This window comes from Quercus suber, unplaced genomic scaffold (genome assembly GCF_002906115.3).
Source record: "Quercus suber isolate HL8 unplaced genomic scaffold, Cork oak 2.0 scaffold_52, whole genome shotgun sequence".
NCBI lineage: Eukaryota > Viridiplantae > Streptophyta > Magnoliopsida > Fagales > Fagaceae > Quercus > Quercus suber.
In genome coordinates this window covers 1,961,547-1,988,523 of record NW_027069517.1, presented here as the reverse complement: position 1 = coordinate 1,988,523, position 26,977 = coordinate 1,961,547, and the positions used below count along the sequence as shown (strand labels likewise).

At 33.1% G+C, this 26,977-nt stretch overlaps 2 protein-coding genes and 1 long non-coding RNA gene across 3 annotated transcripts; 1 reads left to right on the top strand and 2 right to left on the bottom strand.

The window, feature by feature from the left end:
- Positions 1–9,841: 9,841 nt before the first annotated feature.
- LOC111997979 (uncharacterized) lies at positions 9,842–10,707 on the top strand (the record flags this gene model as incomplete). The annotated part of the gene is given in 3 exon segments (XM_065772033.1): positions 9,842–10,112; positions 10,115–10,233; positions 10,313–10,707. Coding segments are annotated over 3 exon segments (609 nt in total), but the record flags the coding sequence as incomplete, so codon positions are not given.
- Positions 10,708–14,265: 3,558 nt separating this feature from the next.
- LOC111997906 (pentatricopeptide repeat-containing protein At2g15690, mitochondrial) lies at positions 14,266–16,171 on the bottom strand. Its single transcript, XM_024030041.2, has one exon. It carries the CDS (start codon positions 15,753–15,755, stop codon positions 14,427–14,429), a length of 1,329 nt encoding a protein of 442 aa, XP_023885809.2. The 5' UTR covers positions 15,756–16,171; the 3' UTR covers positions 14,266–14,426.
- Positions 16,172–23,160: 6,989 nt separating this feature from the next.
- LOC112031735 (uncharacterized) lies at positions 23,161–24,912 on the bottom strand. The gene is made up of 4 exons (XR_010628476.1): positions 24,803–24,912; positions 24,165–24,654; positions 23,832–24,063; positions 23,161–23,745 (listed from the first exon to the last, which is right to left on the bottom strand). It is a non-coding gene; the product is annotated as an uncharacterized LOC112031735 (long non-coding RNA).
- Positions 24,913–26,977: the final 2,065 nt, after the last annotated feature.

The following is a 26,977-nucleotide window of genomic DNA, read 5'->3' as shown; positions in this document are numbered from 1 at the left end:
CAGAAAACGTTTTCTCCAATAAATATTCCGAAACATTTAAAAAAAAAAAAAGATTAAATAAGAATAATACATAGTTCAAATTTCTTAATGGTTGTGTAAGTGAACAAAATTAGTTACCAATCCCAAATGGATGGAGAGTTGATATGAAATTGGCCAATACAACTAATTTGTAGAGAAACAACTTTTGTATGCTTTAATGGTTTAATTTCAAGTCTATTGGAAAAACAACAAGTAAATTATAAGGAAGAAGATTTCAATGTTTAATTCTTCCTCGAGTTAGTATGAGGATCTCTAGTTCATATAATATTCAAGTCTCGGTTACAGAGTAATGATACATAGAGAATATTTTTCTCTTTCAAGTTTTTCATCCCCTAATTTGGGGGTGTTCCCTTTTTTTTATATAACTATATAAATTACATCACAACCCTCTATTTGTACAACCACTGATCTTTCTTTGCATGTTTGTCCTATCAGGGTTTTGCTGGAGGTGGTAAAATGTGCTGATACCTGTAAAGGTACTGTTCAGGGGTCATTTTACCATTAATGTGGCTAACAGAGTTGGTGCAGTGTATTGAATGCAAGTGTGATGGGTACTTTACTTGGATATTTCCCTTCTTCTTTACTTGCATGTTTCTACCTCATTTTTCATCATTTTGTCTTTTGGTCCAAGTGGCCTGCTCAAAGCCTCTCGAGGAATGCTCATTTTTTGGGCTCCTTGGGCAATTAGCCTCTTTGGCTTCAATTCTCGAGCTCTTATTTATGTACTGGGTCAGAACTAATGAGGAAATGGGCCCTTCCATCTCCTCAGGTTGAGACCATGGGGCACTATTCTGTGTTCGAATCTTAACCCTCCCACAGGTTATAACACAAATTTTATCGTTAATCATTAATTGTAGGTCACAATTATTTAGAAAATCTAAACTACTCAAATACTAAAAAACTTGCAAACTTTAACTAATCTTCTACTCCCATAACCAACCATATATTATGTGCCTCTATTTTACGTTTATTTTTATCATTTTAAGATTACATTCTTATTAGAAATTAGGTAAATAAATAAGGATAGGATAAATTATTTAGTTCGTAATGAATTAATCTTATCTAATTGTAATAGATAATGATTATTATTATTATTATTATTATTATTTTAATTTGAATGTAATGCTTATTTGTAAAGCCATCTATCTTGTAAATCATATTATTAAACGAAATTTCAATTTAGATGTTGGTCTGTAAAATTGTAAATAAATAAACAATTGCTTGTATCTTATATTGTGATTTAGCCCATTTGTGAGGTGCTACACATAACACAATAGTAACTACTACCAAAACAAACAACCACCATTGGAGCCAAGAAGAAGAAAAGAAAAAGAAGACATGACCACAAGTGAAAAACATAGATAAATCAAAATTTTGTTAAGTAATGGTCATGACAGGCAATCGCACCATAAATAGTGCACCCTAATACATATAATAATTTCACTTGGTGAATGATTTTTTTTTTTTTTTTTTAAAAAGACACTTGGTGAATGATGGTGCTCCACATAAACAGTATTGTTTATGTGGACCTCTCCATTCTGACTTGTTGATTTTTATTAAAATTTTGATTTGACAGAAATTATTAAAGAGATGAAGCATCCTGTTTATTGTCAATCACCCTAATGATTGATTGCTCAATTTGATAGTTTATTAGGGAGATTAAACTTGACCCCATAGTTTAGAGGGAAAAGTAAAATTAAACTTTTCTTGAAGTATTATAAAGAAGCTTATTCTTGTTTCCTAGCTAAATATTTTAACGAAATTCATGATTGATGGTTTAAATGTATGGGCATATCTATAAAACTTGAAACAACGTAAATCCATTTTTTTTATTTTTTATTTTTAGAAAAAAGAACATTTCCACCCACAGCCATGTGAGAAAGAATGATTAAAAAAAAAAAAATTTCTTTCTCCTAGTGTGATGGAATGAGATTTGTGTATGTTTGGAAAAAGTTAAATAGGCTTTTTTTTTTCTTTTTTTTTTTGCTTTTTTCTAAAGGTTATTTATTTTTCAAAAGTTAGTTTTAGCTATTTGTCATATATTTAACATAAAAATTATATTAAAAAAACAATATATCTTCTAATAAACATTATATAAATAAGTTATCGAAAATTATGTGATACCCAAATGGACACGCAACCTATCAAGTTTCAATCTCAAACACTGCTTTTATTTTATCCTCAAACAATACTTTAAGCTTATTTGCTTTTTTATTTTTATATATTAGAAGTAAGAGGAAAAATTACTTTAAACAAATAAATTAGTATTTTTGAAAATAAAAAATTGACATAAATCTTTTAAGCTTCAGAATGAAAAAAAAAAAAAAAAAAAAAAAAAAAAAAAAAAAATCCTTTTATTTTTTGGTAATTGACATCGATTTCGTAAGTGACAAATGACTTTTGCTTGATAATAAATGGCCAAGATTGCGGAAATTCTATTGGTTTGACTGTGTTTTGGAAAATGGAAATGCAGAACTTGTCAAAATACCAAACAAAAAAAGTATACTTCGTCGACGAAAGTGTCAATGTGTTAAACGCTGTGTTGACTTANAGAAAAAAAAACATTCCCCCCCCCCCCCCCCCCCCCCCTTTTTTTTTCGATGGAAGAAAAGAACTTTATGAACAAAGGCTTTAGCTGTTATAAGATCAGAAAGAACTCAGCAAACTTTGACAGAAGTCAAATCCCAAAATGAAGTTGCAGTCCGTCTCTTGAGGGATTCTCGGCCACCCGAAGTCAGGATTATCCCCACATTGCGTGGAATCTCATGTACGCAAATTTCACTCGGTAAATAGTTTCTCTTAAATTCCACTTCAAAATTAATTTTAACTCTTAAAACACTTGTTATTTATATTTGTTAATTCTCGAGGTTTTTGCAAATCAGGTTGGAGTAAGGGATCAAAGATATAAGTTTGGAAGTTCTTAAAAATGTAAGGGTTTTGTGTGTGTGTAAACCATGCATGCTTTTGGTCCTTGAACCATATATTAGAATTTCAATTCATCTATGAAACTCCTGAAGTCTAAGAACAATTCAATCTCATCCTTATCCCCACTTTACCTTAAGAAATCAGCTTTAATTCTTATTATTACGAGACAACAAAGTTTGAGAAAGACACAATTTTGTATAATTGCAATAGTCTCTTTGACATCAACTGGGGATCAAAATAACATTGAGTCATTTTTAGAATCCAACAACTAAATTGACATAATCAGTATTTTAGAACGAGATTAATTTAGAGATTAAAGTAATAATTTAAACCTTTTATTTAATATTTTTATGCCATGTGAGAAAGAATGACTAAAAAAATGATTAATTTAGAGAATAAAGTAATAATTTGAAATTGTTATTTAATATTTTTATGCCATGACAGCCATGTGAGAAAGAATGATTAAAAAAAAAAAAAATTTCTTTCTCCTAGTTTGTGATGGAATGAGATTTGTGTATGTTTGGAAAAAGTTAAATAGGCTTTTTTTTTTCTTTTTTTTTTTGCTTTTTTCTAAAGGTTATTTATTTTTCAAAAGTTAGTTTTAGCTATTTGTCATATATTTAACATAAAAATTATATTAAAAAAAACAATATATCTTCTAATAAACATTATATAAATAAGTTATCGAAAATTATGTGATACCCAAATGGACACGCAACCTATCAAGTTTCAATCTCAAACACTGCTTTTATTTTAAACTTTTCCCATGCTCTCAAACGTCAAAGCTTATTTTCTTTTATATCCAAAAAAAAAAAAATGATCATATGAGAATTTATATTTAGGACAAAACTTAACAGTACATAAACTAAATAATTAAATAAAATAAACCCACATGAGAAAAGTTATATAGCTATTTAATTAAAAAATACACATCAATCTTATAAGAAAAAAATTCACATGACAGAATTTTAAAAGTAAAACATAAGAAACAATATTTAAGTACTATACTTAAATCTTGCCATTTTTTTTAATACCAATTTGTTGAACTTAAAAATAAGTTCGACAGATATATATAATCATACTAAAAAAAAGTTATAAAAAATAGTACATAAACCTTTTTTTTTTTTTTATAAGAAACAAAGTAATAGTACATAAACTAAATAAACCTAAAAATCAATTCTGACTAATGAAGCCTAAGTAAGGGTCCATGTGTTTGATTTTCTTAACAATTCAGTAATTAAAATAATAAAAAAAAGGGATTTAAATTAGGTTCTCCTTTTAAAGAACAAGTAATATTAAACTGACACCATTGGCATTTAATTTAATTTTTTTTTAAGTCAGTTGTGGGGAGTGGAAGAGTCCCCATCCTGGCCTTAAGCCCCAAAAGTAATTGGGCCACAAGGAACGAATTGGGCATGGCATTTGTATTGGAAGGAAGGCTTAGAGGGTAATAAGCTATGGAAGAAAGGAAGCTGGGTCATCCTAAGTATTACATAAGAGAAGAGTGATACGGGAAATCAATTCCGGTGGAAAAGGTAAGAAGCTAACTTACTTGAGCCATGGTGCATGGGTAATCCACATGTGGCTTCTAGAAGATGCCTATAACCATAGGAAACTTCTAGAACACACAGGAAAATTGAAGATTTTTACCACCGCATTAATGAGGGGTTCTCGCCTAACCTCTGCCACATTAAATGCATATAAGACAGCTTGAACAGTACCAACACCCTCAAAAGTAAGAGCTCTAGGATAAGACAGGGAAGGAAACTGATAAAGTAAAGAAAAATATCTCTGATAGTGTAGTTGGCAATAGGATAGTTGTAGAGATAAGAGTAAGAGATGTGCCTATAAAAAGAAAAAGGGACGTAGGAAAAAGAAAATGAAAAAATAGAGAGAAAAAAGAGAGAGAGAAGATAAAAATATGTGCTATCTAAGAAAGCAAGAGTGTGTAATACCTCGGGAATAAGAGAATTCCCTATTGTAATATTGTAGCTTGATATGAAAAATATGTCATCTAAGAAATCCTGTTTGAGTTTCCCATTGTGGAGTGTTTTTTTCCTGTTGCTTATTTATAAATAAATTGTGACAGACATTTCACTTTCGATTCGTGGACCTCACCACGGGCCAGTTTTTGTCCCCCAAATTAGTAATTCACAGTTTGTATCTTTATTCAACTAATTTCTCAAGCCAATAAATTTAAGCTATTCAATTGAACACTTTGAAAGATCAAATTTGCCCTTGCATGTCCTTTTTGCTCCATTATAATTGAAATGCAATAATGCTCTTACATTTTCATTGTAACTTCAAACACTTTTTGTATTATTGAATGGCAAGTACTTATATTGAACTAAAGGTTTAGTACTTGTTTGGATTGCGTTTCTGGTCCCCAGCATTTGGCGTTTTGGCTTTTTTTTTTTTTTTAGAAGTCAATTTTCACATGATTATGTACTGTTCAGTGGATCCTATGCTAGTTTTTGTCCCCCACATCAGTAATTCACAGTTTGTATCTTTATTCAACTAATTTCTCAAGCCAATAAATTTAAGCTATTTAATTGAACACTTTGAAAGATCAATTTTGCCCTTGCATGTCCTTTTTGCTCCATTAGAGCATTCGCAACAGTGGAGCTAAAAATATAGCAATTTAGCTCCACCAAAAATTACTTTATTTATTTTACCTACACACATGCTACAGCAGTTGATCTATTTTAGCTTTCAACACAATAAAATAATATAAACACTACAATAAAATAATATATCCCACCATCCCAAAAACTTCCACGGCACCAACCACAACCATTCCATAGCAGGAAAAAAAAAAAAAAAAAAAAAGCCAAATCTCCAATATTTTTCCTCAACCCAGACCAAACAAAATCACCAATCACAAACAAAATAAAAAATCACCAATCAGAAACAAGCACAGCGTCGGCGAGTTGGGTCGGCAGAAGGAATGGGTCGGCGAGCTCCATGGGTTTCAGATCGGCGGCTTCGATGAGCTTCAGACCGGGGGCTTGATGAGCAAGCGATTGGCGGCGTGAGATGAGATGAGATGAGGCGTGAGGCTGCGTGAGGCGATCGGCGGCGTGAGGCGATCAGCGGTGGAAGAGAGGTTTGCTTGAGAGAGTTTTGACAGAGAGATGAGAGAGTGACTGAGAGAGATGAGAGATGAGAGAGACTTTTTATTATTTTATTTAACTGGCCGAATAAATTTTTTATTTTATTTATTTATTTATTTATTTTGCTTCAGCTACAGTGCACATTTATTTATAGATGTGCACTGTAGCTGAACATTTAAAATTTTTAGATTTGCCACCACTGCTGTAGCGTGAGTTTTGTGTTTGTGGAGCTAAATTTTAGCATTATAGCATTATAGCAATATAGCTCCACTGCTGCGAATGCTCTTATAATTGAAATGCAATAATGCTCTTACATTTTCATTGTAACTTCGAACACTTTTTGTATTATTGAATGGCAAGTACTTATATTGAACTAAAGGTTTAGTACTTGTTTGGATTGCGTTTCTGGTCCCCAGCAATTGGCGTTTTGGCTTTTTTATTTTTATTATTTTTTTTTAAGAAGTCAATTTTCACATGATTATGCACTGTTCAGTAAGTCCTGTGCACTGTTCACGGGACCCACAAACCTCTTTTTTCAACAAAATTTTCATTAAAAATGAGTCTCACAGTACTATTTACACATTTAAAAATGATTTTGCTACCGTATTTTTAGTTTTCAGCAACGTAAACGGTATCCAAACGGACCCTAACTCTACATATGGAATAGGATCCCTCTAGTGTGTACATTTTATTATTGTTAAAATTTTACTTTTTATTTTTAATAGAATTTTAACTTATAACATCTACTATTGATAATAGTTCTTTATTAAAATTTTACTTATTATATATAACATTATAAATAGTATATTAAATAATGTGAGACAAAAAACTTTTAAATTTGTAATACTAATCACGACCATGAAATAGATCAATTAACAAGTGTATCAAACATGATATTACCCTAAATTGATTGTATTAATATGATGCATGCCCTTGTTAATTGATTTTTTATATAATTTTGTTCGTTCTCTCTCGACTAAATCGTGAAAGTTTTCTGTGTGCTTTTTCATTGTTGGATGAATTAACACTTTCTGTTGTACAACACTTCTCGAAGGCCTTCCAGAGTCTAAATTTTTTGGACCAGAATCAGATCGAGTTTGATGTTTTCCTGAAAGCCCTCATTATCGCGTGCCATTTTTTTATGCACTATATTGGTGGTTTGTGCTTTGTTTATATATCTTATCTATGATACAAACAAATATTCTCAACCTTTTACGTATTTTTGTTGGGGATGGTTACAATGTACTGTACTAATCACATGATTTCTTTCATATCCCATATGACCTCTTGGCTTTATTGGTTAGATATGCACGTGGACATGTCTGTTTTTTGTTTTTTGTTCTTTTAAAGATTGGTGAAAAGTTTCACTAATATTTTTGAACCCAATTGTTGTGCAGATATTGTGACTTCATTATCTTTTGAGGCCCTATTTTACATTGGACTCGCAACATTCCCTGCTTGTAAACCGAACTAGTTCAAAGGCCTTATCTGCAACTTAAGCCCTCGTACGTAGGTGGGATCTCATCACAGGCCTCAAACTCTCAAAGGGTAAACGGTATATGCTTTTCTCACAATGGGCCTCAAGATTATTGTCCTTTTTGCTGTGTACTTATTTGGGCCACCATTGCTTGACTTATCAATCCTGGTCGATGTGGTTCCTTTTGTGATTGATTGTGTTGCCCAACTTGCATTTGAAAGCATACTTTACAAACGTGGATCATCTTGTTGGTCCTTGGTTCCTATATAACCTTCGAGGTACATGGGCTTCTAATTATTCAAATGTCACTTATTTAAAACCAAAATCATGATTTTGTTGATGGATTTGAATTAATTTGACAGGTCTATAGACTCCGTAAACCGTGAACATAAGTCATTAGATTGAACCACTTATTCGTTTGGAAATAACTTGACTAGTTTTTTACTGAAAGTATATGATTTGTACATTTATCAGCTTAGCTGTAGTATAGTCACCTTTTATATGAGGTTCTTGTCAGGATTCGATATCAGTCTTTGTCTTACCAAAATGTTTGGGTTTTATTTTTAATTACTTAAGTTTTTGTGCAGTGTCACACTTGGTTCCTTTTTCTTTTCTTTTTTTTTCTTTTTGATAAACGTCAATATTATATATTCAAGAAAAAAGAACACGGCAGTCTACCTTACAAGCATCCATGAGGACAACTCGTAGGCTGTGCTTATTGAAACAAGAGGATTAAACACTATTGATGAAGACCTTTGCAGCAACGTGAGTAACTGCATTACAATCTCTCTTGACCCAATTAAAAAGACAAGACCCAAAAGAATCTGATAAAACTAGGCTATTACTAATAATAGTACTAGTTTCCAAAGTTGGTATTGTGAGAACAATGAAGATAATTACTTGATTTATTGTCAATATATAATTAACTTATTAAACTTTATCTCTTTTTTTTTTTCTTTTTCTTTTTTTAAAATCAAAATCATGATTTTGTTGATGAATGTGAATTAATTTGACAGGTCTATAGACTCCGTAAGCCGTGAACATAAACCATTAGGTTGAACCACATATTCGTTTGGAAATAAGTTAACTAGCTTTTTGCTAAAAGTATGTGATTTGTATGTCCATCAGCTTAGCCATGGTATAGTCACCTCCTATGTGAGGTTCTTGTCGGGTTCGATACCAATTTTTGTCTCACCAAAATGTTGAGTTATATTTTTAAGTACTTAAGTTTTTGTATAGTGTAACACTTGGTACCATTTGGATAACGAATAATCTATCCATTATATAAGTAGGCCTGAAGCAAGTTTTGTGAGAACAATGAAGATAATTACTTGATTTATTGTCACTATCTAATTAATTTATCAAACTTTGTCTCTTTTTTTTTTTTTTTTTCGAGTACAAAGGCTCCTTTTTTTAGTAGTGAGTCTCTTTTATGTATTTATGAATTTCTTGTAAAACTTTTAGTTATGCAGTGGTGAGAATTGGTTTTAAGCATGTTAGGGACTGGGTTTTGAAAATGAATAATCAGATAAATGAAATTGTCAGGCTGTGAACAGGTGCCTCTAGCAAGACAGCTTTCCCTTTTGCCTGGTTAAGCGATAATTGAATGTAATGCACTAGGAGTTGGTGATATTTGGGTGCTGGGTTTGGTGTAAAGAACATATCAATTCCCTACTCCCCTGTTTCCTCTTTTAAATTTACCTCCCAATAAACAATAATTGAAAGAAAAAAAATATGGAAGATTTTGTTTGTTCCTTTTTGCCTAAAGCATCTTCATCTTCTTAAAGATGGTGCTTAATCTTAGAACCTAAGCAGGCTTTGAGTGCTGCTGATGTTGCAGAGTCCATTGCTACAGAATTTTGTATATCATGAGTCTAGGATTTAAATTTTGAAAACAAATTTTGGTATTAGTTACTAATGTTATGCCATGAAAGTGAGGAATCCAATTTATTATGTTTTTCAATCTCACTTGTAGAATTTAGAAGACCCTGCAGCTCTCACAAGTCATGTTATTGATTTCACTTTCTTCCTAGTTGATCTGTAGTTATACAGTTTATCTGCAATAAGCATGAGTAGCTGCCTTGTGAAATAGTTTTTTGGGATCTGTGTGTGCATAGAACACTTTTTCAAGAACAAATTCCATTGTTTGTCAATTCTGTCAATCAAAAGTCTTCCTTTGTTTCTTTGTTTTGAACCTTAGTTTGATCTTTTGGTGAAAATGAGCTTCTTTTTCATGCTCAAAACTGATGTGCTTCCATTTTTTCAACATTGTGTTAATGTAGATTAAAATGTAGTCTTTTTTTTCCCCACTAATCATTTCCATGTCAATTTTTATGCAGAAATTGTGACTTCTTTATTTTTTGAGGTCCTGTTTTACGTTGGTCTTGCAATATTCCTGCTTGTCACTGACCGTGTTCAAAGGCCATATCTGCAATTTAGCCCAAAGAGGTGGGGTCTTATCACAGGTCTCAGAGGATATTTAACATGCGCTTTCTTCACAATGGGCTTCAAAGTCATTGCCCCTCTCTTTGCTGCGTATGTAACCTGGCCGATGATTGGCTGCCAGCCGTGGTTGCAGTGTTTCCTTTTCTAATCGGCTGTGTTGCTCAATTTGCATTTGAGAAGAGTCTTGAGAAGCGAGGATCTTCTTCTTGGCCCTTAGTTCCTATTATTTTCGAGGTATATGACTTCTGTTGATTCAAATGCTTCTTTATGTAGCCCAAATCAGGGTTTTGATGAATTTGAATTGATTTGGCAGGTCTATAGACTTTATCAACTGACAAAAGCTTCTCATTTCATTGAGAGGTTAATGTTCACATTGAAGGACCTTCCTGCTTCTCCAGAATTGCTGGAAAGAAGTGGTGCCCTGTTTGCCATGATAGTGACTTTCCAAGTTCTTGGTGTGGTCTGCCTGTGGTCGTTGATGACATTTCTTTTAAGGCTTTTTCCTTCTAGGCCCGTAGCAGAGAAGTACTGATGTTTGCATGGGATGCTGTATTTCTTTTTACTTCTTCTTTTTATTTTATTTTATTATTATATATATTTTTTTGTGCTCATGTTAGTTCTGTACAATCTCACACTTTGTATCCTTACTTCGTTAGTCATGTTGTAGAATCTAAACTGTTGGCTATGTATTGTAGGGTAACTAGGGTTGATTCGGGGTTTTTTTTTTTTTTTTTTTGAAGGGGGGGGGGGGTGGGGTCAGTGGGGGGTTGTAAAAGGGGGAATGAGTTAATGAAATAGAAAAAACACNTCTTTTTTTTTTCTTTTTCTTTTTTTAAAATCAAAATCATGATTTTGTTGATGAATGTGAATTAATTTGACAGGTCTATAGACTCCGTAAGCCGTGAACATAAACCATTAGGTTGAACCACATATTCGTTTGGAAATAAGTTAACTAGCTTTTTGCTAAAAGTATGTGATTTGTATGTCCATCAGCTTAGCCATGGTATAGTCACCTCCTATGTGAGGTTCTTGTCGGGTTCGATACCAATTTTTGTCTCACCAAAATGTTGAGTTATATTTTTAAGTACTTAAGTTTTTGTATAGTGTAACACTTGGTACCATTTGGATAACGAATAATCTATCCATTATATAAGTAGGCCTGAAGCAAGTTTTGTGAGAACAATGAAGATAATTACTTGATTTATTGTCACTATCTAATTAATTTATCAAACTTTGTCTCTTTTTTTTTTTTTTTTTCAAAATCAGAAACAGAGCTTATAAAAAAAGAATTTTATTTATTTATTTATATTTTTAAATAGAATAATATTAAATGTTACCTAATATTATTATTTTGATTAAAACAAACTCTAGAGAAATTCTGTCATTTCTACTATAAATTATTGTGTTTTTTAATAGGAAGTTTTAAAAGGTTGGACGTAAAAAAATGGAGGGTGAGGAGGGTTGCCTTGGATTGGAACGTAAGCTAAAAAATGGAACGCTCTTATCTTCTTCTATTACCCAAAAAAAAAAAATGATAATTGATTTATTTTAAATCATTTGACATTATTTTTTGAGGAAAATTAATTTGACATTAAATTTACCTTATGATTTTTTTTGGGTAAACTACGTATTTAGTCCCTATCCTATACACCATATTTCAATTTGGTCCCTAACCTTTGAATTGTGTCAATTTGGTCCCTATCTTTTCAATGTTGTGTCAATTTAGTCCTTAATATTATTTTTAGGATGAAAATTAATGACTCGTCTAATGGCCAAAATAAAAAAATTAGACTTCGTTGATGCGACAATACACAAAAATTTTATTTTGGCCATTTGTTATGTCATTAATTTTCATCCTAAAAATAATAGTAAGGATTAAATTGACATAACACTGAAAGGATAAGGACCAAATTGACACAATTGAAAGGTTGAGGACCAAATTGAAATATGGTGTATAGAATAGGGACCAAATATGTAATTTACCCTATTTTTTTTTACGCAAACCACCAAATTTTCCTATAAAAAGGATTTAGAGCAAAGAATTATTTTCCTCCTTGTATAAATAGCTCATTTTCTCTCTCCTATTTTTTCATTCAATTTTAAAATTTAATATAATAAGATTAAAAAAAAAACTATTTCTCTTTTAAAAAATAAATAAATACATAAATAAACCCTTCATATTTCATGCTCCAAGTCATATTTGTTATTTACAAAAGGGTTAAGCCATTTAACTTGAAAAAAAATCAGATAAAACTGGTCACACTCTGCTAAAACCCTAAACCCCACCCAAGAAAAAAAAAAAAATGGAACTGCAATCGGTTTGTCATGGGCTTCCCTCCCCAAAGATGGGGTTACCAACTCATCGTTCGGTCTCTCATCAATTTGTAAGTACCTACTGTTTCTTTAATCTCAAACTCCCCAACTTTTCATTTCAAATTTACTCTCTCTCACACTCTCTACTCTCGAATTTATTCCATTTCATTATTATTTACTATTCTTAAGGTTTCTACAAGTCAGATTGGATTGAGGAATCAAAAATTTCGACTTGGGGTTGCCTCAAAATGTAAGTTTTTCTTTTAATATAGTAGACTATATGTTTGCCTGCCATTTTGGGTTTTGGGAAATAAGCTCTGTCTGTGCTTTGATATTTGATAGTGTTTTTGGTATCTTGAAATGCAATAATGCTCTGATAGTGTTTTTATTGAATTGGTTGTTTGGTCTTTTTGAAGGGGGGGAGGGGTGGGGTCAGTGGGGTGTTGTAAAAGGGAGAATGAGTTAATGAAATAGAAACAACACTACTGGCTGTTTTTCTTTTTAAGTATACGCCAGTTTTATTAAGAGTTTTATAGTTTAACTAACATCATCTAGCGTTTTTAGTGGAAATATTTAGGTTTCAAATCTCTTATCTCCCAACTATCGAAGTTAAAAAAAAAAAAAAAAAAAGTACATGCCAACCTTGTCTAGATTTAACAAGGTTGTTGATTTTGTTTGTATGATGAAGCATGTACCCTTGATGCAAATATTTTCTAACGTTCAAAACTCAAACACTAGAGCTTTTGAAGAATATCTGCAAAATTGGTAAACACAAAGAAAGGTTTTATTCGTTTAACCCAATTAAAGTAGAATAAACAATTGAGTGGTGCTACATGCGCTAACTTTTTCACGCCCCTTCACATGACTCATACGCGTCCACCCAAAAACATGGGGGGTGGGAAATGTAAAAGACATGGTGTTAGTGGACTTACCGTTAACAATTACAAGTGTGCTTTTATTAAAGTTGCACTGTATGAAATATTTCAAAAGTTACACCGCTCAATGATTTTTTTTATTGAATATATGCATCCATTTTTGGATTTTATTTTCTTCTTATACCTCCTATTTTTACAAAATTTTCAAGATGATAAGAACATTAGTATTGGGGAATGCTTATACTAAATCTAAGAAAAATTTGAAATTTTAAGCCCTAAAACCATCTGCATTGGGGAATGCTAAACAACAGTATTGTAAATTTTTTTTGCAATACTTGCTACAGTGCAATTCTATGTTTAGAATTGCACTAAAATAATAATATTTTAGTTGGAAGAAAGCTGAAAATGAGAGAGAGGAGAGAGATGGGAGAGAATATATAATTTTGAGATATACTATTTTATTATGTAGTTATATTATTTTAATGAGCAAAAGAGAAAAATAGAAATTTGAAATGTAAAGGTATTGTAAAATGGTATGGTATAATGATAAAGTGACCTTTTAGAATTCTAAAATAGAGTAGCATTGGAATTTTCTAATGCTAATGCTAAGAGATCAATAGCTATTTACTTTACCAAATATTTAAATTCCAAAATTTTTATGTTTTATACATAAAACACAAATCTATGGATCAAATGATAGATATCTTATTAACAGAAAAATTGATGTACATGTTAAGAAGAATGGAAATGTATAATTCAATGTAGAATTTTTAAAATATTAATTTAATAGTGAAATTTGGTGTGTATGCGTTCATGTTCTCGTGGTTGTGCACTTGTGGTTATTCCCCAACACCTGGTTTCTAGATTTTTCAAGCAGTATAATGCAAGATTCACTTGTAAAACACATACTGGATTGTCATAAATTATGTGTGTTTCTATTCACATGTACACATCACAATAAATGTATACTTGTTTTAAAAGTATGAAAATTGCCAATACCATCTAAACATACAATGTGTGCAACTTCATCATTTCAGAAAAAACCCTATATTACTTTGGAGTGCATTTCTGCAGAGAATGCCCTTGAACTGTTGAACAACATGATTTTATTTCTGAAGGCCAACTATGTCATCAAATGACATATAGAACCAAACTTCACGCATTAAGAAGGAAGTCAACAAACTCTACAGCAACCAAGCCTAAGGAAATCTATTGATTCTAAAAAAACCCAGTTCTTAATTACCAATAATCCCTACAGGAACATTTTCCATCCTTGAAATGATGAAACCTTTTAATGTCTCTAACGATAATCTCTCGCTTCTCAATACTTGATAGGATCTTAATGAAATTGTGACAATCAACACAAATCCTGAGGTTTTTCATGATCCTCAGTGTGGTCCCAGGAGGTGTATTGATAAGCCCAAAAGCAACGGCTAGCCTTTCACTGTGATATAACAATGTCTTCTCTTTTGCTTCATGGTCAAGATCATCTAATACATGTCTAGACTCAGGCACATAGCCTGCTTCCTTCACCTCCTTACTTAAAGACCTCAGTTTTTTAAATGCCTTGCTCTTCTCTGGACTTGCTTTCTTTTGATTTGAAACCAGCATGTCCATTACTTTCTTTTTATTACTAAGTTTCAAACCAGAAGGTCCAGCTTTAGAGTACTTCTCCAGTGTCTCCCAAACACGGGAACTTGGTTCAATTGGCATATTTGCAATTAACTCCTTTGCCTCAGTTATCTTCTTTGACTTTCCTAGAAGATCAACAATAGCCACATAATGCTCCATTGATGGAGTAATTCCATAGTCCCTGCTCATTGATACAAAGTGTTCTTGCCCATCCTCCACTGCCCCTACGCATCGACATGCCATAATAACACCAACAAAAGTAAATTCATCAGGCCTCACTCCATCTTTCTTCATCATTGAAAATATCCTAAGAGCTTCTGCTCCTTCCCCATTTTCTGCCAGACCCACTAGCATCTTATTCCAAGAATCCAAGTTTCTTTTCGGCATTTCCTCAAACACCCTTTTCGCACAGCTTGTATCACCTAATTTACAGTACATCTCTACAAATTTATTAAAAGCAGCAATATGGGGTTTTGATGGAGACCTCATTGTGTACTCATAGACCCTTTTTCCAGTTTCCAACAACTTCATATCCTCACAAATTTGCAGCAATTCAATAAGGTCTAGTGAGTCCACAAAAACTCCATTCTTCTCCATTTCATTCATAGCATCAAGGGCTGCTTCCACTTTTCCTTCTCTGCAAAAACGCTGGAAATCCAAACTCACTAGATTCCCTACCTGAAAGTTAACAGCTTTATGCTGAGAGAATTTTGAAACAGGCATTGAATATTTCCTCTGTTTGGTATGGAAGCCCCTCCTAGTAACTTTTAAGGCACTGATAGACTTGTAATTCACGTAGCCAACACACCCACCCACTAGCTCATGAAATGAGCATTGAGAAAGAATGAAGCTTGGTTTCTCAGGTGCAAGCGTGGTAGAATTTCTAACTCCTGGGATTGAGCAGAAGCTGATAAAATTAGCAATCCCTTTAGCCATATATGGTGTTTGTGAAAATGTTGGACAGAGAAACTCAAGCTCTCAATTTTGGCAAGGTTGTATGATAGTTAAGTCGCTGAGAGACTCATAGCTTCTTGTTGTTTTTTCTTTGATTTTTGAAGAAGACAAAGTATGTAATGTAATTATGGAAAGCGTAATTGGGATCAATTAGTAGAGGATAGCGAGGAGTGATCGAATGTTCAACTAGAACGGAATGGAGAAGCTGAGGAACACAGAAATAACACCAAGGAACTGTGAAAAGAATGGATAATTGTTCTATGAAAGTCGAGTCCCATGTAAGTTTTTGTTTTTATTTTTTCCCCTAATTTGATAAAGAACACATCACAGCCTGTGAATTTTTTTTTTTTTTTTTTTTAGAAGGACAGCCTGTGAATTTGGTTTGGAAAATATCTTATTCCTGTTATTATGGAAGCACGTCTCATTATTATTTATAAATAAATAAGTATGATTAGAACTCTTCGAATATTTAATTATTGGGTCCGTTTGGATAGCACTTATTTTTGCTGAAACTGAAAACTTGTTGCTCAAAACACTGTAGCAAATAATTAGAAAAACGCGGATTAAAGTAACTAAACGCGGGTACTGTAGCGGAGGTGAATATACTGTAGCATATAAATACCAAAAATATCTCTTTTTTCCTGTCTTTCTCCATTCACTCCTCACCCGAACCCTTGCTAGCGCCTGTGCCAAGAGAGTTCCACGCCCACCAGAGTTCCACACCTACGTCGGTCTGACGCCGGCGAAGAGCGCCGGTGAGAAATTCACGAGGAAGAAAAGCCTAGTCCGACGCCGGCGTGTGCTCTTCCTTCAGAACAGGGATCACACAACTCACAGCCTACACCCACCTGCCCCATTCCTTCTTCCCCACAATCCCAAAGAATTCTCAGGTATCAAGATCAAGCTAATCCAGTGGAAATTTATACTTTGTTAGCTGAAATTTTTTTTTTCTTTTGGTAACATCCAGACGAAATTTGTGGGTCAGATTGGCCTAATCTGGGTTCTGATTCATATAGATGTTACTGTTAGATGAGTTTTTATTTTTTCGGTATGTGTTTATTCTTAATTTTGATTTTCTGTCTCTTTATTTTCGATGATTTTATAGATTCTGTTTTAATTTCTGATGGTATATGTTTGGATGCAAGCGATTTATGGTTGAAAGTTGAAGCTTTTGCCGTTGATGTATATTAATTTGTTTTGCAAGAAGAGGGTTTGGGTTTTGGATCTTCATTTTTTTTTTTTTAAATTATTTGCTGTAAATTTGTAACAAACGTAGGAGAAGAGAAGGGAAGCCTTCTCTATCAATTTTTTTGGTTTTAGTTTTGCGCTTGAAAGCTGGGTTCATGAGACTACCTCTGTGAAAATGGAAATTATGGGATCTAGATCTGTTGTCCGAATATGATTTGTAGGAAATCAAGGGATTATTTCTTTTGGGTTATGGACAAGGTATAATTCAGCCTCTCTGTTTCATCTTTTCTTTAATGCAAAGATTCTAATGTTTTCATTAATATGATTGTTGTTGTTGTTTCCTGGTGGGTTATTATAGTTGGGGCTGGTCCATCTGGTTTAGCAGTTGGTGCTGGCCTCAAAAAGCAAGATGTGCCATTCATTTTGTCTGTTTGACAAAGATGGAGATGGTGAGCATTTCCCTCTTATATATGCTTATGTTTAGTGGCTCTACCTTATTTATGATATGCACTTATGCTTCAACATCTATAAAACATGTTATCTCTCTGTTTAGCAATAAAAAAGACCTATAAGACATGTTTTCAAGAAGATGTATGAGTGGAATAGCATATTTATATGGTGCTCAAATACTTGATTGTGTAGGTTGCATTACTGTTGAGGAATTGGCAACTGTTATCCGGTCATTGGATCAAAATCCAACGGAGGAGGAGCTTCAGGACATGATAAGCGAAGTTGACGCTGATGGAAACGGAACTATGGAGTTTACAGAGTTCTTGAGCTTAATGGCCTAGAAAATGAAGGTAACCAATTAAAGTTATTACTTTTTAAACATACCAAACTACACTCATTAACCAAAAAACATGTCAATGTATCCTACCAAAGAAAAAGAAGTAATATCCCAAATTGGCAATTCTAATATTTTGTTCTACATGTTTGTCTTCTCCTTATGTAGTAAATGATAAATTACTATTAATCCTAAAAATTTAAACGGTTAAGAAACTATGAATTTAATATTCTAATAGTAAAGAGAGCAAGAATTAAACAAATTTACAACCAAACATAATTGAACCATTATCTGTGCTTTTTTTTTTTTTTTTTTTTTTTTTTTTTTAATTTCATATTTGAAGGGACATTATTGCTGCTGTTAATCAATTGGTGAATCAAGCATATACTGGAGAACTAAAGATTCAGGACATTGCCATTATAAATGGACGTGCCAAATTGATGAGAATCTCAAATGAACTTGGAGTGAGTAAGCCAAGGGACCAATTACAAAATCTGTTAGAAGGCTTATTGGGAAATGATCCTAACAATAAGGAGTTGATTGATTTCTACTCTCGTATGAAAACAATGCCAATGTAAGTACTCTTTACATTCAAACCTGTTTGGCTTTATATAAAGTATTTTCTTGAAAAATAGTTTTCTTATTTTTCAATATTTAATACACTGAAAATCATAGTCAACAAAAACATTTTTAGGATTAATTGAAAACACCAATAAAATCTTAGAAAATGGTAATACATTTTTTTTTAGATAGTGATCTTTTATCTTCATGTTGTAAAATTGTTCAACCAAACAAAATCAACTAAAATTCTTCTTGCACTTGAAATCAAATCAATAAAATTTTAGTTGAAAACCTTTTTTGAAGGGAAATATTTTTTGTAGAAACAAATAGTTTTTCGTATGTGCATAAAATTATGTTTTCAATGTCTAAGTCAATTTCTTTTCTGATAATTTTTACCTTTTACTTTTTAAAGGTACAAATTCATTCATTTGAGAAATCATCCAATATTGTTGACGTCTCAAGAGAGATTGCAATTCCCAGTATTATTACTTCAGTTGCTAAATTATGAGAAAAAATCGTCAAATTGGAAAGCTAAATATGATCGTCAATATAGAGATGAAGAAGTTAAGAAAGCGTAAAGACTTGAGAAAGATCAAGAATATATGGTGGTGTATGAGTACAAAAGTGACCAAAAGAGGGAAGTTAATTACATAGCAACAAAAGTTGAGAAAGATCAAGAATATAAGAACGTGTTCAAGTACAGATTTTACCCAAATACTGCATCAAGCCAGATTGTTTTATCTCGGAATTTCATTATACACATTAATGATGATGGGAAATGTGTATGTACTCTTATAAACCTATCTATCTTTTTTTATTTTATTAAATGAATATTAGTTGATTACCCTTTAACTTTCTTTTATCAAATTTCTTTTATAGAAGTCATATGTAGGTTAATATTACGGATGGCAGTGACAGTGAGAGAAGTTCTTCCAATTTTTTATTATTATTAACCAAGTGCAAATTATATGATTGTCCTTTCACTTTCTTTCAGCAATTTCTTTTGTAGAAGTCATATGATATATTAATATTACATGTGGCACTGAGAGTAAGAGTGAGAGAAGTTCTTCAAATATTTTTTTTTTTGGTTTGCTTATGACAAAAGTAGATAGAATGCTTATCAAATTTCCAAGAGATGTCCAAGTTGATTTGGGTGCGTGTGGAAGGGTTGTAATAAAGCTTAATTTGAGAGTTTATAAGGGAATGAAATGGAATGATCATAAAGGAATGATCTATAATTTAGACTATTTTTAATAATAATATTTTTTGTCATTTTTTAATGCATGTTTATCACTTTATAAATACTATACATTGAAGTTTGTTTATATTGTTACAAAGACCTGGTGAGAAAGTTGGGAAAAAGTTGAAGTATTTCTTTCCAGATTTGTGGACGAGATTGTTCTCACTTATGATTTGTGAGGGAATAGATATTTGGGATCAATGCAAGTAAGTGTTCTCGTAATTAATTGTAAGAAACATGATTCAATATTTGTAGATTTTGGACGGTTTTAGACCCCTTAAAACAATCAGATTAACCTAGTTAATTAGCCAAGTGATTAACTTAGTCAATTTAAACAATTCTAGGTTATCACAAACATACAATCATATTAAAAGTATAAAGCAGCGGAAATATAAAAGACACAATGATATGATCACCCAGGAAACCACACGGTAAAAACCTGAGGAGGATTTGACCTAGCTATCCTCAAGGTAAACCTGAATCCACTATGAAAGAATCGAAGTTCATACAAAAGGACTTACAAGCTCCCTGCTTGACTTCCTAATGCTACCCACCAGTAGAACTTACTGACACGACCACGTGCAAGCTCTGAATCCATGGACTCCTTCTTTCTTGAATTCTCCAATCAGCTACAAGCACCCACGCTTGATATTCTTTAAGCTTCAATGGTAGCAACCGAGTTGATCATCAAGATGTTAAAGTAATCTCTACCTTGAAAACCCTAAACTTTGTGTAAAGGAAAGCTCCTCTAGATCTCACAAGAGATTTACACAAAACAGAAAAGTATGAGCAACAATACAACTGGAGCAACTCAAAAAACGTGGCTAGGGTTTTTCTTTATATACCTAGGGTAAAAACAGAAAACCCAAAACGTTTAATGAGTTAGGGCTGAGCTGGAAAATTCTGCAGAAAAGCATTCTGCCCGAGATTCGATCGATCGAGCCTTTCCTTCGATCGATCGAGCCAGGCCGAAATGCACAAATGCATCTGCAGCCTCTCGATTCCAACTTTACATGAAAGACCCAACTTTGAGCAAGTCTAGACAAGACTAAACAACCTGTTTTGATCATGGTTTACCAATAATACAAATTAGAGTTCTAAATACATAAAATCCTAAATCTTTAGAACCTAACAAACTCCCCCTTTAGCAATCCGTGACAAAACACAAACAATAAGCTCAAAGTTTACAATTAAAAAGCCCTTTACAAAAATAATGCTCATAAAACCAAAATTCAATCCTAACTACTATCCATCAGTTGCAAGTGTAGACAGCAGCTCAATTGAATCAACCTGTATATTCCTGAAATACTCAACAAATGCATAAACGCATGTGTGACAGAAAATAATATATAAATAGGTATAACATTCTTGTATGATTCACACAACACATAATAAAGACATATATCAAATGAATAACTCATAGAATATAAATCAATAAATAGTGAATCTAATGAAACAAGAATCAAATAAGAAATCATGTATATCAATTAATGTTACTCCCCCTAATATGAATATCCCAAAAAAAAAAATGATATACAAGGTGAAGCGCCTAAATACAATCTAACAACTCCACAAAATAAAAAATCTCCCTAACTACAAAACTCCTCTACAAACTCTACTCTCCCTTTTTGTGACGGAATGCCAAAGGGCAATCACAATCCATCATCAAAAAGAGGTGGAGAGGGTGAACGAAGATGCGCCAGATCAGCTTGCAACGCACGAATCTTGTCAAAAAGGTCCACCAAAAGTTGACCATGAGCCGCCTAAACGGTCATGACAGTCTCCAACGTACGACGGATATCAAAGTCATCCGATGGGGGTGGAGGAAGAGCAGCATCAGGATCAGGAACATCCTCACTAGTAGGACCTGTAGAAGAAGAGGGAGGAGGTACGGACCCAGAAGGTGTAGACCTAAGGTGTTTAGAGCCAGCTCGAAGGTGAGCAGCCCTTTGTCTAAGAAAAGACACACTTATAGGACCAATGACATGCACAGACTCCGAGGAAGGGAAATCACTATGATTAAGATAAAGAAGAATCCTACAGATAAAAATAGGATGAACAAGGGCATGAGCAGAAGATGAACTCCTATACACTTCGTTCAAAGAACGAAGGAACAAGTGGGGAAAACTGATAGGAGGATCAGTAACTAAAGCGTACAAAAATACACACCTCTCGAAAGGAATGGTGTGTAGATGAGAAATGGGCCAAAAATAGTGACACGCTATCCTAAAGAAAAGATAGTGTAGCTCAAAAAGCTCAACAGTGGTGATCCTAAGATTAGAACCCCACTGGACAGATGACCCAGTGATGTAAGACATGACATCACTCAAAACTGGAGACTCATCATAAAGGTAGATAGGGTACTAGACCAAGGGTACCCCTAGAGCATCAGCCACTATTGTAGGAGTAATGGTGTACTCTACGCCTCGTATCCAACTCTTTACCAAAGTGTTGGAATCATAGACGCGGATCGAGATGTTCGAGTAGAACTCTCGAATCAAGGTAGCAGGTGGAGGAGGATTAAAAATATCCACCAAGGGTAACCAGCCCTTACGCTCTATGTTTGCCCTAATGTTAGGATCCAACTCATCTAGAATGACAGACCGCTCAGACCATATCTTACGCCTAAGGTTCAGCTTCTCAAAGATTTCCTCGTTTTTCTCACTAGGAAATTTCTCTCGGTCAAAAGATGGAGGGAAAGGAGTAGGTGTAGGGACAGACCTACGAGCCCTAGTTTTCCTAGGCATGATGCTAAGGAAAGGACAGAGACATAAGAGAAAACCAAAAAGAGAAACAATAAAAACCAAAGGCAGACTGCAAGTTAGCACAAAAAACAATATAGAGCAAAAAAAACTATATGATACATGAACAGTTAAAAATGTCATGATGCATGTACTAATGCAGTAAACAAAGTTCAATTTTAAGTTCAATTGCACAAAATTGGCTTGAGCATAGAATTTCTAACAAAAAAACCCCAAAAATTTGAAAACCACTTGAAAATTTTTGAAGCACATTGATGAATTAAGCATTACAAAACACAACATAGAGATTATAATGCCTAATTACATCCAATCAACAAGCCAATTTCATCAACTTCAACCTAATTGAACAAAATCCCCAATTTGGAACTAACATAAACCCTAGAAATTTCAATTTCTCACAAAACCCAAAATTGATCAAATTAAACTATCAAAATCATGTTTATAACATGTTCCCATAAAAACCAAGTGATCAATTGCACAAAATTGGGCTTGAAACATCAAAAATCCCAAAATTAGAAAGGTCTGAAAATTAGAGAAAGAATGCATGAAAAATGTATGAAATATGCAAGTAAACTCAAAAATGAGGGGCAAAAGAGACTTATCGGCTTGAGGAAAGAGAATTATTACAAAAAAATTGGAGGAAAACAACAAAAATTCGCTGTAGATCCTTGCCAAGTCGGAGAGAGAAAAGAAAGTTTGAAAAAAACTTTTGAAAAGGTAAGTGAATCAGTCAAAGAACACTGTTTTAAAAAGCTGATTCACGACTTTCGATTGATCGAAAATTACTTTCGATCGATCGAATCACTCCGAAATTTTTTTTAAAAGGAATTTTAAAATTTTCGATAGTTCGAAAAACAGAATGGATTGATCGAAACAGGCAACGGATCACAGTATTTTGAGAAAAATTCCAGTTTTGAAAAACTCAAACCAATTTTTTTGAAAAAATAGCTCCTCAAAGCATTAAAATCAATAAAACACAATGCATGAGTATGAGATGAAATGGAATGCTTTTAAAAAAAAAAAAAAAAAACCAAATTTGTAATCCCAGTTTCTCCAAAGAAAGTTTCAGCCACGGCATCGTAATGACCTCTCTCATACGTCCAGATGTGCCCTCTGTAGATCTGAAACATTGAGCATCATTGTTTATCTCATGTGCTCTAACGAAATTGTGAAGAGCCATTGTAGCAACAATGATCAAGTTTTGAGTGCCTAACTTAAAGCATGGCATATTTCTCAAAATTTTCCATTTGTTCTTCCAAACTCCAAAAGTTCGTTCTATGACTGAACAGAGTGATGAATGGAGATAATTAAATCTCTCCTCTGGACGATGCAGCACTTCAGAAGGTCGAAATTCTCCAATGTGGTACCTCTCCCCCTTATATGGTGCAAGGAACCCTTTCCTTATAGGGTATCCTAAATCAACCAAATAATACTTTCCTGCAAATGAACACATTTATTACATTAGCATTTTCACTACATTAATAGATACTTTAATACTATAATTAGACTACATATTTACAAACCAGCTGGAGCTTTTGGGAAGTTGTAACTCTCATTATTGAGGCAGCTAAAAAAAATCCTCGTGTCATGCACTGACCCTTCCCATCCAACACATGCGAATGTGAATTTCATGTCAAAGTCACATGCGCACATGCAATTTGTAGTGGTGATCCCCTTCCTGCCATAGTACGGGAGTTGCTCATCTTCTAGTACGACCACGAGGACGTGGACCCCATCAATCGCACCAATGCAACCCTAATCATTGTCACAAAAATACCATGTGAAATGAAATACGTGGTATAACCATAAATATAATTTGAATAAAATCAAGTCAAGATACCAAATTCACAAAGTACCTTGAAATGTGGCCAATATCGATCTGAATGCTGAATATGTTCTGGCACGTCCTGAAATGTACGATCAGCAGGCTTTCTAATGTCCGGTGCCATAACGGTGGCTAACAATTTAACTACTGTGCCCACATGTTGATGCACTGTCTCACTCGAGTGCTGAAATCTTTCTTACACCATTCTGTTACCATGAGCATGACCAAGTACCATTAATGTCATTGCTAGAGACTCTTCCACGCAAACTCTTCTGGTACCGTTATATTCATACTGGCGCAGTGTATTACACAATTGTCCAAACACATAGCTTGACATTCTAAAATTTCTTCGACATTTCTTCTCATTTCCAGTTAATATATACTGTACGCATTGTAAGCCTGTTTGTATATTCGTATGCAATGGTACTTTAGTCATATATGTCTCCACGTAAGCTAGGCATGCACACCCGCCTAGATATGCTGCGAGTAGAAGGTCGTCACTTAGGTCGAAGTCTGCGTCCCTGCACAAGTTGTTAAATTTTATTGAACCTTTATTAGTAATAGGCTTAAACTATGGTCACAATCCTAAACATCTGCTTTCACGATTTTATCCAAGATTTCTCAAAATTGTAGATTCACATCTAGAGGGGAAAGTATATAGGAACTCACTGGTGCTGGGAATCAGATGAGTTATTTAGCAAATCCATCCTTTTGTATACCTTGACACTGCTTTACAGCTATTAAGCAATGATCTAAAAGATATATTGAGCTTCAAATTCAAAGCCTCGAAATCTGTATACCAAAGATTAAAGTAAAAAACAAAAAATATAGAGAGATTACAATTTTATGTAACAATTTCAAAGTAATAATGTCTTAGCTTAAATTTGATGACTAAAAAAAAAATAGAGAAAAATTTAGCAACATAAAGAAATATGTGTTTATCCAATTTTCAACTAAGTTACACATCTTATTCAAATAGTCATTGCTATTATTTGCCATTAATCCCACTAGGTATTGAGTATTGATAGCGCCACTTCCTAAAACACTCCCTACAAAACTCTATCTCTTACTTCTACAAGACCAAGACCCATTAATAGGCAAAATTGTGTACAGCTTATCCATGAAACACTAAAGCAAGATGCACAATTCCATGAAACTTGTCATATATGTAACAAAATTAATCTTTGATTGGCCATTTACATAGTAAGAGTGGTGGTGTCTATTTATAATGGAAATAAGGTTGCCCTTCCAACCGTTGGTATTAATTGGAAAATTTTAAATAAGCCTTTTTTTTTTTGGTTCCTTAGTAAATAAGGCAAGCTTTTTCTTAACATTACCTTATTTAAAATTTAGAAAAAGCTCACGTTTTTATTTTAGGCAACTAATTAAAGTAAAAGTCCAATGTAAAAGTAGGCTATCTAATTAAATTTAAATATATGTGTGTATAATTTAATAATTAAAAAAAATAACAACGTTTCTATTGTATTGTTTAATGTGAGGTTTCTTAATTAAATTTATGATTATGTTGAATTTAATTATTTTTTAAGATGACAACATTTGTTATGTCATACTATTTGATTCAATCATGTATTTGAATTTATTTCATAATATAATACACGTACGTATTGTAAATTTGTACTTTAGTGTTACTCATAATTAAGTGCCCATTTGTTTGATTATGTTGAATTTAATTATTTTTTAAGATGACAACATTTGTTATGTCATACTATTTGATTCAATCATGTATTTGAATTTATTTCATAATATAATACACGTACGTATTGTAAATTTGTACTTTAGTGTTACTCATAATTAAGTGCCCATTTGTTCATGCTTTTAGAAGCTAAAACGCACTTTTTGAAACCAAAAAAATATTAACTTCATGCACAAAAAGACCATTATCACTAGCTAGTCAAATCAAGGCTGCTAATGATCTTCAGAAATTTCAAAACTTTGATGTTTGGAAGAAAAATGGTTAGGTAGTATAGTATGTTACAAACTAAGTAGTAAGATGTGACAATAAAATATATAATTAGATTTGCATCCTTTTTTCCCCCACACATATGAATCTTTTTGATTTTTAAGCACTTGTTTTGTGTAAGTTGGGTTAGTATTGGACTAATAGGCTTTTGTAGGTTTGTAACCCTAAACCCTAAGACCCAACCAACGAAAAGTTCTGCCCATACCCTGAAACCTGAAAATAAAAAAACACCCAAGACTTTAAAAAAATAATAATAATAAAAATAACACTAATTTATACTAAACTAGCAACTTTCTAATGGAAAGAAACACCCAAAAAACAACTCAATAATATCTAATGTAGGCTAGAAGAGTGTGCTCCTTAGGCCCTTAGACCATATTTTTGAAGAATTTTGATCTTTATATTGCTCTTTCAAAGATGTTAGATCAATCTCACACTCCCCAAGCACAGAAATACACAACTAAACCTTAAGCCCCACTAATTGGAATTGGCTACATGAGTCATCTTTTGCCGTCCAAGTTAGCTAGGGTGCACAAACACCCATGGGATAGATAATTGAGTATACCTTGCCAAGATAGTGTCAAGAATTAAAGATGCTAAACAGAAATATATCTCACTTTCCTTTTTAAGTTTTAATTAAAAAAAAAAAAACAATTTTCTCTGTGTTTCAGCCAAAAGCAACCATATCCTTCCACATGCTTGGTTGAGTATGCAAGAGGAGAATATTTCAGTTTTCCCCTTTTGTGATGTGTGTGTTGGATGGGTGGGGGGTGTGTGTAAGGTATTGAAGGTTCTTCACTAATTGGAATTGGCTACATGAGTCATCTTTTGCCGTCCAAGTTAGCTAGGGTGCACAAACACCC